Genomic DNA, 12,074 nt, shown 5'->3' with positions numbered 1-12,074 from the left:
TTCTTTAATGTCTTTGCATCTTTTGGGGTCATGGTTATGCTGTGCTTATAAGTATGCAAGATTGTTACTAATTTACTTATTTGATACAGTTAACTAGTTAAGTGACACCATATGGGTCTGAGTTTGCTTCATGGTATGCTTTTTAAAAAATAATTCAATTTCATTAATTAATGTAAGACTCTTCACAGATTTGCTGTCTTCTTGGGTGTGTAAGATCTATGGTGATATTTTCTCTTTTATTCTTGATAATGATAATTTGTGTTTTCTCTCTTTTTTTCTTTATAAGCTGTGTAGAGTTTTGTCAATATTATTGATCTTTTCAAAGAACTAAAATTTGGTTTTATTGATATACTCTGTACTTCTTTATTTTCTCTTTTATTGGTTTGTATTATATTTTATTCCTTCTTTCTACTGACTTTGGGTTTAATTTCCACCTCTTTTTCTAGCTTCTGTGATAGAAGTTTATATCACTGACTTTAAACCTTTATTCTTTTCTAATATAAGTAGATAGAGCTATAAAATTTCCCCTAAGCAGTGCTTTAGTTGCCTCCCAATGCATGTTTAGATAGGTCTTAATTATCATTACATTGAAAATATTTCCTAATTTAGCCTGCTAGTTCTTCTTTGACCTCAATTTCCAGTGTTTTGCTTAACTTTCAAGTGTTGGGAGATTTTCCAGAATCTTTTCGTTATTGGTTTCTATTTTAGTTCTTTTGTAGAGAATATTCTCTGTATAATTTAATTTATTTCTAATTTATTGAAACTTTTTATGGCCTAATAAATGTTCTGTCTTAGTAAATGTTCCATTGACAAATGAAAAGGATGTATATTTTGGAGCTGATGGTTGTAGTGTTTTATAAATAACTGATAAGGACAATTTAGTTCTGTCATGCTGTTCAGATTTTCTAGATAATTTCTAAATTTTTGTCTGTTTTTGGTACCAAATACTGATACAGTAGTGTTGAGCTGTCTCTTTATTATTTTATGTTTATCTGTTTGTCCCTTTAATTATTTAGTTTTTGCTTCATGTATTGTAAAGCTTTCCAATTTGGTAAATACATACTTAGTAATGCTTTTTCTTCTTGATATATTGATCATGCTATTCTTTAAAAAAAAGTATCTTATCTCTAATACTCTTTGTCCTAGAGTGTATTTTGTCTGGCAATAATGTAGACATTCAGCTTTCTTACGATTAGTATTGGTAGGATATGTTTTCCCATTCTTTGTCATGTCTTTCAGTTTAAGGGCATCCTAAAACATAGAGCATATAGTTGTATCTTGCTTTCTGTTTTTAATTCAGTCTGAGAATTTCTGCCATTGATTGTTTTTAGTCCATTTACATGATTATCGATATTTTAAACTTCTACATATAATTTTGATAATTTTTGTCTACCGTGAATTAATATTATGTTATTCACATAAGAACCTTACAAAAAGCATATTTCCATTTGTCATTCCTGTGCTATTTACTCCATGCATTTTACTTTTACACATTATTTTTCCCTTGAGTCAATTATTTTTAACTGAATTAAGAAACGAGAAAAATTATTTTATATTTACCCATATATTTACATTATCTTGTACTCTTGTACGTGTGTGTATCTATGTATTCATAGTATCATTTCAGCCTGAAGAACTTTACTATTTCATTTTGTTTTGTTTTTGAGTATAGTTTGCACACAATGTTACATTAATTCTAGGTGTACAACATAGTGATTTGATTGTTTATACGTTATGTTTTGTTCATTATAAGTGCAGCTACTGTCTGTCCCCATACATTGCAATTACAGTATCATCACCTGTATTTCTTACACTGTGGCTTTTATCCCCATGATTTATTCATTCCATAACTGGATGCTTATATCTCCCACTCCCCTTCACCCATTTTGCCTAACACTTCAACACCCTCTCTTCTGGCAAGCACCGTTTGTTTTCTGTATTTATAAGAAATAATTTTTTTTTTTTGGATTCCACATATGAGTGAAATCATATGGTATTTGTTTTAGTCTGACTTATTTCACTTAGCATAATACCCTCTAGGTCCATCCATGTTGTCACCTGTGGCATGATCTCATCCTTTTTTATGGCTGTGTAATCTTCCTGTGTGTGTGTGTGTGTGTGTGTGTGTGTGTGTGTGTGTACATGCATGTGTATGTACGTATGTACAGATATACACCACATCGTCCTTACTCATACATCTGTTGATGGACACTTAGGTTGCTTCCATATTTTGGCTACTGTAAATAATGCTGCAATAAACAGAGGTACAGGTATCTTTTTGAATTAATGTTTTAATTTTCTTTGGGTAAATACCCAATAGTGGAATTATTGGATCATATGATATGTCCATTTTTAATTTTGGGGGGGAGTCCTCTCTACTGTTTTCTGCCATAGCTACCAATTTATATTCCCACCAATAGTGTACAAAGGTTCCTTTTGTCCAATTTTTGCTGACACTTCTTTCTTGTCTTTTAGCTATTCTGGTAGGCCTGAGGTGATAGCTCACCTTTCATATTTGTCCAAGAATGTTCAGAGCTCTTTATTCATGAAAATTAAAATCTGAAAAAAGAAACACGTGTGTCCCAAAATAAAAATAAATTTCAGGATATACATTGAATAAACAAATTTCAGCATTTTATATAATGGAATACTACTTGTAATTAAAAAAAAAAAACTTGGTAACATGCAACAGTTTGGAATGAATCTCAAAACACTGTGTTAAGTGAAATAAAAACAAACATAAAAGGGTATATACTTGTGAATCCATTTATATGATGTTCTAAGTAGAGCTACACCAACAGTGAAAGAGATCAGAATAGTAGCTAGTTTAGGGAAGAAGGATATGCAGGAATTGTCTGGAAGGGAGCATGAGGAACTTCTAGGTGAGGGAAATTTTCTACATCTTAGAGGGATGTCGGTTATACAGCCTGTATGCATTTGTCAAAACTAATTAAACTATATACTTAATTATATTTCTTTGAATATAAGGTATACCTAAAGAATATTTGATAGCTTACTAATAAAAAAAATCAATCTTATAATCTCCCATTATGATAGTTGATTGGAGGTAGGTCTATTTCATGGTTCTAAAAATATATAAACCAAAATATTTATTTTACTGAAACTTCTTGAATTTTGTAAAGTCAGCCAGTGTCACCAACACTACAGCACTGAAGTTTTATGTTATTTAAACTTGGGAAACTGAAATACAATTGCTAATAAAATATAGGATCACCAGGAGTTAGATTCAGGTACTGACACAGAAAGAACATCCTGGTCACTGTCCAAATGAATTTAACCTGATTATATTGTAGGGGACATTAAAAATGATGCTTAAATTATGGCTGGTTTCTTTTTAAATGCCATTGATAATACTAAGAACTTAAAATTATGGTGAACATGATGAATGATGATTAATAGTTTTAAAAATAGACCATTTTGTGAGAGTGAGAATAATTTGTGACATATATGTTTTGGCGTCAAGTAATGAAAACTCATTTTTTTTTTTTTCTGTCTAAGAGAAGGAGGCAGAATTACTGGCTTATACAAATGGGGCAGAGCTGTCCTTAGCAATCTGTATATCTAGAATGCACATCTATTAGTAAAGTTAGAGTTATAAATAGGGAGGAATTCTAAGATACATAAAAAGTAGCTTAACTGCTATCATTATAGGCAAAATATAACAATACTAAGATTGTGTTCTGATCTAAATAAGAAAAACTCAGGTGTAGCTTGTCAAGAAATTAACAGAGCACATTAGTATTTTATCTTTTTTTTTTTTTTTTTTTTTTTTTTAAAGAAAATTGCCACTCTACGTAGGTGATAAACCACTCTGGTTTGCCTAGGACTATGAGGGCATGACACTTTCAGTGCTAAAACCACTCTAGTCCTAGGCAAACTAGGAGATGCTTCTAGATGTACCTTACCTCCAAGAGTGTTAAAAGATGAATTATTGCTGGTCCAATGAGTAGATGTTTGATAACAGTGATGTTTAATTTGTTTCTCCTCCTTATGTCTGTAGATCTCAAGCCTAACCATATTTTAAGGTTCAGTTTAAAGGCCGCTTCTTCCTAATCTCTTTCTCTGAATTCACATAACTCTCTATCTGTACCATTCTTGTTCCACTTAGTACTTTAAAACATTTTTATCAGAGTTATCTATATATGAATTTTATCTCTGACACTACGTGGGAAGTTCTTTTAGGGCATGATGTATGATTTATCTTGTAGCCCCCACAGCTTCTAGCATGGTAATGCAAGTTACTTTATCCAAAAGGGTGTATTAAAAGGAGTGAATGAGTCTACAAGTTAAATAGATTATATTGATAGGATGAGATGCACCAGTGTGTAATGGGAGGAAAAAAAAATCACTGATATGAGTATGAGAAACCCAGATTTTAGTTCTCTTTACCACTTGATAACTATGTGATTTTGGACAGTTCCCTTAATATTGTGTGTCTGTCTGTATGCATGCTACAGTTTCTTCAGCCAAAAACTGAAAGTTTCACCTAGACCCCTTAGCGCTACCTAGTGATGCTTTTGAGCATTCACTGTTAGCTTGATAATCCAATGTTCTCCAGAACTAAATTTTCAGTCTCTCCCGTAGTGCAGACAGCCCCTTCACTTTTGGTAGATCACAACTCCTCCATCACAAAGAAAATGCACCTGCTGGGGCGCCTTGGTGGCGCAGTCGGTTAAGCGTCCGACTTCAGCCAGGTCACGATCTTGCGGTCCGTGAGTTCGAGCCCCGCGTCAGGCTCTGGGCTGATGGCTCAGAGCCTGGAGCCTGCTTCCGATTCTGTGTCTCCCTCTCTCTCTGCCCCTCCCCCGTTCATACTCTGTCTCTCTCTGTCCCAAAAATAAATAAACGTTGAAAAAAAATTAAAAAAAAAAAAGAAATTGCACCTGCTGGAAGAACCTTGTTCACTCCGCCCTCATATATTGTTATACATTATAAGTAGTAACTGATTATTCCTTCTTGACTTAAATCTTTAAGAGGTAAACAGCCATACTTATACATATTTGTAATTCAAAATCTTATATATGCAGTGCTTGATTATAGTACAATATGCTAGATCATTTTTGGGTTAACACCTTTTGTGTTCTGAGATTCGAGTAAAAATAGGTTGCTTTAAAACTACAATTAGTTGTTTGTATTTAATATGCTTTTAAATGATTTTTATAGGAGAAAAGTTATTTGTAAAGTTTCTTATTAATTTCTTTGAAAATATAACTGACAGCTCTTAAAAGAACAAATTCATCAGTGTTTTCAAAATTCACATTAAAATATGTAAAAATATTACTTTCATCAATTTGCAATTAAACTGTGATTATTATGCAGACTTTTATACATTTTTATAACCCAGTTTTCTTTTGTGTTTAGCTACTGATGCAAATGTGAAGAACGAAAGTCTTTCATCTGTGCAGCAGCTTGGCATTAAAATGACTGTCAGGTATATTACAGGGAAATATCTCCCTTGCTCATTTCTAGAATTTGTTTTATCTACCTGATATGTGCTTAATAGTATTTAACAACCAACTATTTTGTGTACTTTAAATGCAGAGTCTATCATTCAGAAAATAATAACTTTGTTTTGAGGATATTGGCATATGATTAAATTACCTCTGCCAGTACATCATTTATGGTTCATTATCACTTCAGAGGTTAATTACAGTATATTTAAGCCTCTATGACTCCTGGCTTTTACCAAAAAAAAAAAAAAAAAAAAAAAAAAGAGTATTGTAAAAATCAGCCTTTGGTAGCGCAATCATGCCATTTTCTAAAATATGGTAGTTTTTTTTTTTTTAAGTTTATTTGAGAGCGAGAGAGAGAGAGAGAGAAACAGTGTGAGTGGGGGAGGGGCAGAGAAAGGAAGAGACAAAATCCCAAGCAGACTTTGTGCTGCCAGTGCAGAGCCCAACGTGGGGCTTGAACTCACGAAAACAGTGAGACCATGACCTGAGCCAAAACTAAGAGTCAGACACTTAACTGACTGAGCCACCCAGGTGCCCCTAAAATATGGTAGATTTTAATTGTTAAACTATGGTGATGAGTACAAAAGTACCTTAAGGATAGACACAGAAGTTAAAAATGAACAAGCCAATTATAGTAGTTTGAATTTTTAGTACTCAAATTGTAATTTTCAAAAGAAACTAAATGGCAGACTGGGAATTAAGGACTGAGTCTTCTCTCTTGCTTATTAAATGGAGATCTTGACAGTTCCCTCCTACTTCAGTGGGTAATCTTTAGAATCAAGTATAAAAAGGATGCACGTGGAAGCTTTTAAAAAGAATGTTTTCATAAATACATAACATAATGAAATTATAATGAAATGTATTAAAGTAATTTTAGCTCATCCATCTGTATCACATAAAGCATATAATTCATTGTTTTGTGACCCTCTATCTGCTTTTTATTTTGTAATGTCCAGTTTCTATTCTGAAATGGAATCTATAGATAATATAAGCAGGCTAGTCATATATATATTTTTTTAAATTCAGTACAACGTCTTATTGGTAAGAAGTGAATGGAAAATACTTTGTAATGAAATGTTTGTACACACCTGCAGTATATGACATAGCTGTCAACCAAATAGTCATTGTAACTTTGGCAGCTGTAAATAAAGACTGACAGTATTTTGGTGCTTCAAATACCTCTAGTAGAGTTTTGCCACTGGCAAAGTAACTTTCCAGAATGGTGAACAAGTTTTAGGCTTGAAATGAAAGTACTTCCTTTCTCTGATGTGCACATGGTTGCATTCGGTTTATAATAAAAAATATAGAAAAAAAACCCTTATGATTTTATATAATACAGAATTGGTTTCAGATAATTACAAATAGCTTCTTCATGCAAGTAACAGCCAGGCCATTTGCAAGTTGTTGTGCAGGACTGCCCCATGTCTAACCTCCTGGCCACCACTCACCAAGTACCAGTAGTGCCCCCATTCACTATGCAATCAGAAACACCCCCGTGAATTTCCAAAGTGGCCCCAGGACAGAAAGTACCCTCCCCTCAGAACCACTGGACTAGACGAAATCTAAAATTGCTTCCAGTGTTAACATTCTGTCAGTCTAAGCTGTCAACATTACATGTTCTAGATTAAGTTCAGGAAAAAAATGCTTGCATTCTTTTCATCTAAGTATCTACATTCTGTTCTCTCACTACTGTTTTATTTTCCTTTAAAATGTCAGCATTTACCAGATATAATAATCTAATTCAAATATCATTATCTAATCCAAAAATAATTATCAGGAACATACACTGAGTGTTAAGCTTTACTAAGTTCTATATAGCATACTTATGCTATCAAGAAGAGGACTGCTCTTGATAGGTTTTAAAAAGTGAATTTACAATGCAGACCTGACATTTTTCAGTTTTTATGTTTTGTGGGTTTTTAATATAGGTATGGCAAGTTCCTCAACCTGTTGAAAGACAGTGCAGAAAATGATCTTACGTTGGTTTTAAAGCACTGTGAGAGATTCCTGAAACAGCAGCAAGTACCCATAAAATCTTCTCTTCGTATCCTTTTTTGAGTGGATTCACAGTAGTTGAACTTTCTTTATGTATTTTTCATAATTCTTTGATAGGGGACCTTAACACATTTATGGTAAAATAATACTTTAACCTATATTACTGATTTGTTATCATGTACCTTTATACTATTCTGTATTTTAAATATGTATTTTATTAGATTGGGCATTAACTACTAAATTCAGTCTTCTTCATTGAATCTTAAACTGAGTAAAGTTACTAGGCTGTATTTTCAGATACATACAAGAAAGTTTTAAAAATAGTTTTAGTGTATCTAGAAAAGCGTATTCCAGACTTAGTAAATCTAGAATAGTAATGGAACATACATTCATTTTGCTTGAATTGGTTATTTTTCAAAAATAGGTTTGACCTGAAGGGAGAAAAAAAGTGTACAAACCATTTGCATTACTGAATTCTAAATATTTGTGGGTTTTTTATACTTGATTATGCTAGTAATTTAGCAGATAACCTAAACCAGAGAAAGAGAGGGTACTATTTAATGATTTGAACAAATGTTGCCACAGGGCATGTGGTTTTTTCTCCATTTGCTAGTGCCATTGGCCTCCACTGAACATGTAAGTAAACAGTACATTAGCTTGTAAATTGGTTGAAGATAAAATGAGGGCTAAGTATCAATACCTCTTTCCTGACAGGGATCCTGGAAATGAATATTAATGGAGTTCTCATATTTCATCTTTTAAGATAAAATATTGTAAAAGTTCCTTAATTGTGCTTTTCAGTCTGCCTGCAGGGGAGTTATGCTGGCCATGACTGGTTTGTATCTTCTCTGTTCATGATAATGTGTGGGGACAAAGAGAAAACATTCAGATTTCTTCAGCAGTTCTCCAGGCTTCTGACCTCTGCTTTCCTTTGGTTGCCAAGACTACATATTTCTGTAAGACTTTTTAGTCTATTTTGAAAGGAGTGTGTGAAATTTTAAGGCAAATCCCATTTAAATTCGTTGGGATCTTGTTTGTAGAGAGCTCTGTAATAATTTATGTTCGTTTTCTACCTGAATGCTTTTTGACTGATTCTCTTTGAAGCTACAGATTTGACATTTTCTCAAATACTTGATGTCTTACCTAATGGTAACTGCATGAAAGATTAGTGATACTAGATGGATGATTAAATTTTAAACTTATGATTTAGTAAATTATAAAAAATATATATGTAATAAGAACTATTGAATGGATTTTTTACTATTGCTTTGTTAGAAAGAATCAGTTAAATTATAGTGTACGAAAATAAGTCAAAATTATCAGTGTATTCCATCAAGAGGAAAAAACTATACATTTTGTAAATCTGTGATGAGTTTTGATTGAGGGTATTATAGTGTATTTTAAAGGATTTTACTAGCTTCATGAGATCTTGGAGTTTAGAGGTAAGAGTGTTCCTAAATTTACCAATATTTCTGTATTTTATTTTACTTACTGCCATTAAGATCTCCAACTTGAGGAAACTATCTACTATATAAGATAGGCTAATACTTCACAAACCGTTTTTATGACATAGAGCATGTGGACAATGCAACCACATGGCACCCAAGGATAAGTTAAGGGAGCTGGAAAGTATGTGGAGTTAAATAAAAGCACATATTATGTGTTTTTACAGTATATATTTGTGATAAGGAAAATAAAAGCAAAACATCAAGGAGGAATACATTATAAATATTGAAATTTAAAAATTTTATGCTTGAAATAGCTATATGAAATTCCTGAATAAGAATGTTTAGCTCTAGTTTTTCAGCATAATGAGAAGTTTGCTTACATGAGTAGGCGGAAGCAAATGGCAAAAGAGTATGTACTGGTTTTTCTCTATGAAACTATTTTCCTCCTGTTAACCAGAATTTGAGTTTTAAAAATCTTAGATATTCCACAGGCACCCCAATGTTTATGGCAGCATTATCAACAATAGCCAAATTATGAAAAGAGCCCAAATGTCTATTGGCTGATGGAAGATGTGGTTCTATCTATCTATCTGTCTGTCTGTCTATCTATCTATCCATCTATCTATCTATCTATAATGGAATATTACTCAGCCATCTAAAAGAATAACATCTTGCCATTTGCAACAATGTGGATGGACCCAAAATGTATTATGCTAAGCGAAATAAGTCAATCAGATAAAAATAATCACCATATGATTTCACTCATATGTGGCATTTAAGAAAAAAACATAGGGGAGGGGGAAAAAGGGAAGTAAACTATAAGAGACTTCTAAGTCTAGAGAACAAACTGAGGGCTGATGGAGGGAGGTGGGTGGGGGAGGGGCTAAATGGGTGATGGGTATTAAGGAGGGCACTTGTGATGAGCACTGGGTGTTGTATGTAAGTGATGAATCACTAAATTCTATTCCTGAAACCAATATTACACTATATGTTAGCTAAATGGAATTTAAATAAAAACTTTAAAAAAATTCCACTCTTACATTTACAAATGAGAAATCTTTTGATAATGAGTATGGAATTTGAATCTAATCATACATTTTCATGTCAAATATTTGAAAATGATTCCTGCATTCCCCTAGTCTTAATTATTCTAGTTTAGTGTTTAGATCGTGACACTGTTAAATATCACCAGTCAACTTTTTTTAATCATAATTTTATAAAGCTGCATTTTTGTTTTGAATCTATAAAGTATTTTGTAACACATTATTTTTAACGTAACAGTGATATTGTGCTCTAATAGCATTTATTTCCATAAAACTGAAATCAGGCAGGACTCTAAAACATACCAACTCCAGATACATTGTTTTCAATGCAACATAGAAAAGATACTATAGGGGCGCCTAGGTGCCTCAGTTGGTTAAGCGTCCGACTTCATCCGACTTCGGCTCCAGTCATGATCTCATGGTTCATGAGTTCCAGCCCCACTTCAGGCTCTGTGCTGACAGCTCAGAGATGCTGGAGATTCTGTGACTCCCTCTCTCTCTGCCCCTCCCCCGCTCTCTCAAAATAAACAAATTAAAATAAAAAAAAAAAAAAGAAGATACTGTATAAGAATGATTTTTATGCATACATTTCTTACACTACTATTATGCATATATTCAGAAAATGATTACCTATGCTTGCATTGAAAATTATATGTGTAAGTTGATATTTTGCTATTTATTAGATTCATTAATTCTACTATACAAATAGTCATTAATAAAACACATATATTTCATAAAAGAAGGTAAGTTAAAGGATACTAATTCTCAGTTTATATTATTTTTAACTACTCAAAAGAGATAATTTCTTTACTAGACATTCATCTGAAGTTGACCTTGAGATGTCCACTTAATATGCTATAATATGTCTCCAGTAATCAGTATATAAAATTAATGTTTTCTTGTGTACTGTGAGGGATCTCTAAGAACCTCTCGTATTTCTACATATGTATTCCTATAAATATATATTTATGCAATGTGAAATGGTAAATTGTAATTTATGCTGATGACACTGATAAACCACCTCACTGATATCAGAAATTTTAGTATAACTCAAACCTAAATCCTTAAAAGCATTTTAGCAATAAAGTTTGAAAGAAACCCTTATCTTAACTTGTATGTAATTGTTATACGTAAGTTTGATTTGTTTTAATTTAAAAGGATTTTCTTTTATTACAGTTACCCAGTAAAGCTAAGAACATAAAAATGCCTTTCAGGAAGTTTCTTAATTATGTATTCTTCAGAACTAATTAGAATGTAAATTTTTAGTATAAGTTTATAGCATATACTTGGTAGTCTAACAGTTTTTCTTGACACAAAATGATATCTCCAAGTTTATTCTTTGTTTAAAAAATGCTGTGGTTAGGGGCGCCTGGGTGGCGCAGTCGGTTAAGCGTCCGACTTCAGCCAGGTCACGATCTCGTGGTGCGTGAGTTCGAGCCCCGCGTCGGGCTCTGGGCTGGTGGCTCAGAGCCTGGAGCCTGTTTCCGATTCTGTGTCTCCCTCTCTCTCTGCCCCTCCCCCGTTCATGCTCTGTCTCTCTCTGTCCCAAAAATAAATAAACGTTGAAAAAAAAATTTAAAAAAAAAAAAAAAATGCTGTGGTTAGATACTGAATTTGTGATAACAATCATTGAAATATTATAGAGCATTCATGATGGCATAAATTTTACTTAAGAGACAAATAAAAAAAATAACTAACTTCATGAAGAAATAGCCAAAAATGCAAGTTTGTAAATGTGTGTGTGTATATCCACACATATATAAATGGACATATAAGTAAATGTAAAATATAAAATATATAAATTATGTAATATGTAATTATTATAGAAATTTTTATATACATACATATAAGGTAGTTGGCCCAAAAACTTTGATGGTAATGCATTATGCCTTGTTCTGTTTTAGAGATAAATTTCTTACGGAATTCCCAATTTCAGTTGTTAGTAACTAAAGCTCAGATTTGGGTTATATAACATTATCTTAGAAAAAGGAGGCTATGCAAATATTCCTAAGAGCTGACAAACTAAAATTTTTTAATGTTATAGAATTATTGGCCAAAGCCAAGGATAGCCAGCATATTGAAATACATTCACTCTTAAATTATAAAGCTTTATT

General features: G+C 32.6%; 1 protein-coding gene across 4 annotated transcripts in view; it reads left to right on the top strand.

Annotated features, from left to right (window-relative positions):
- The window catches only part of TBC1D32 (TBC1 domain family member 32), a 201,480-nt gene that overhangs the window by 167,456 nt on the left and 21,950 nt on the right, over window positions 1–12,074 (top strand). For all 4 annotated transcript variants that reach the window (XM_045499429.1, XM_045499431.1, XM_045499432.1 and 1 more), the window contains 3 exons: window positions 5,383–5,452; window positions 7,403–7,518; window positions 8,271–8,425. In XM_045499429.1, coding sequence (XP_045355385.1) covers window positions 5,383–5,452; window positions 7,403–7,518; window positions 8,271–8,425 — 341 coding nt within the window. The remainder of the gene's footprint in view (window positions 1–5,382; window positions 5,453–7,402; window positions 7,519–8,270; window positions 8,426–12,074) is intronic.

This window comes from Leopardus geoffroyi, chromosome B2 (assembly GCF_018350155.1).
Source record: "Leopardus geoffroyi isolate Oge1 chromosome B2, O.geoffroyi_Oge1_pat1.0, whole genome shotgun sequence".
NCBI lineage: Eukaryota > Metazoa > Chordata > Mammalia > Carnivora > Felidae > Leopardus > Leopardus geoffroyi.
The sequence above is the reverse complement of the archived record's forward strand: the minus strand, read 5'-3'. Positions and strand labels throughout refer to the sequence as shown.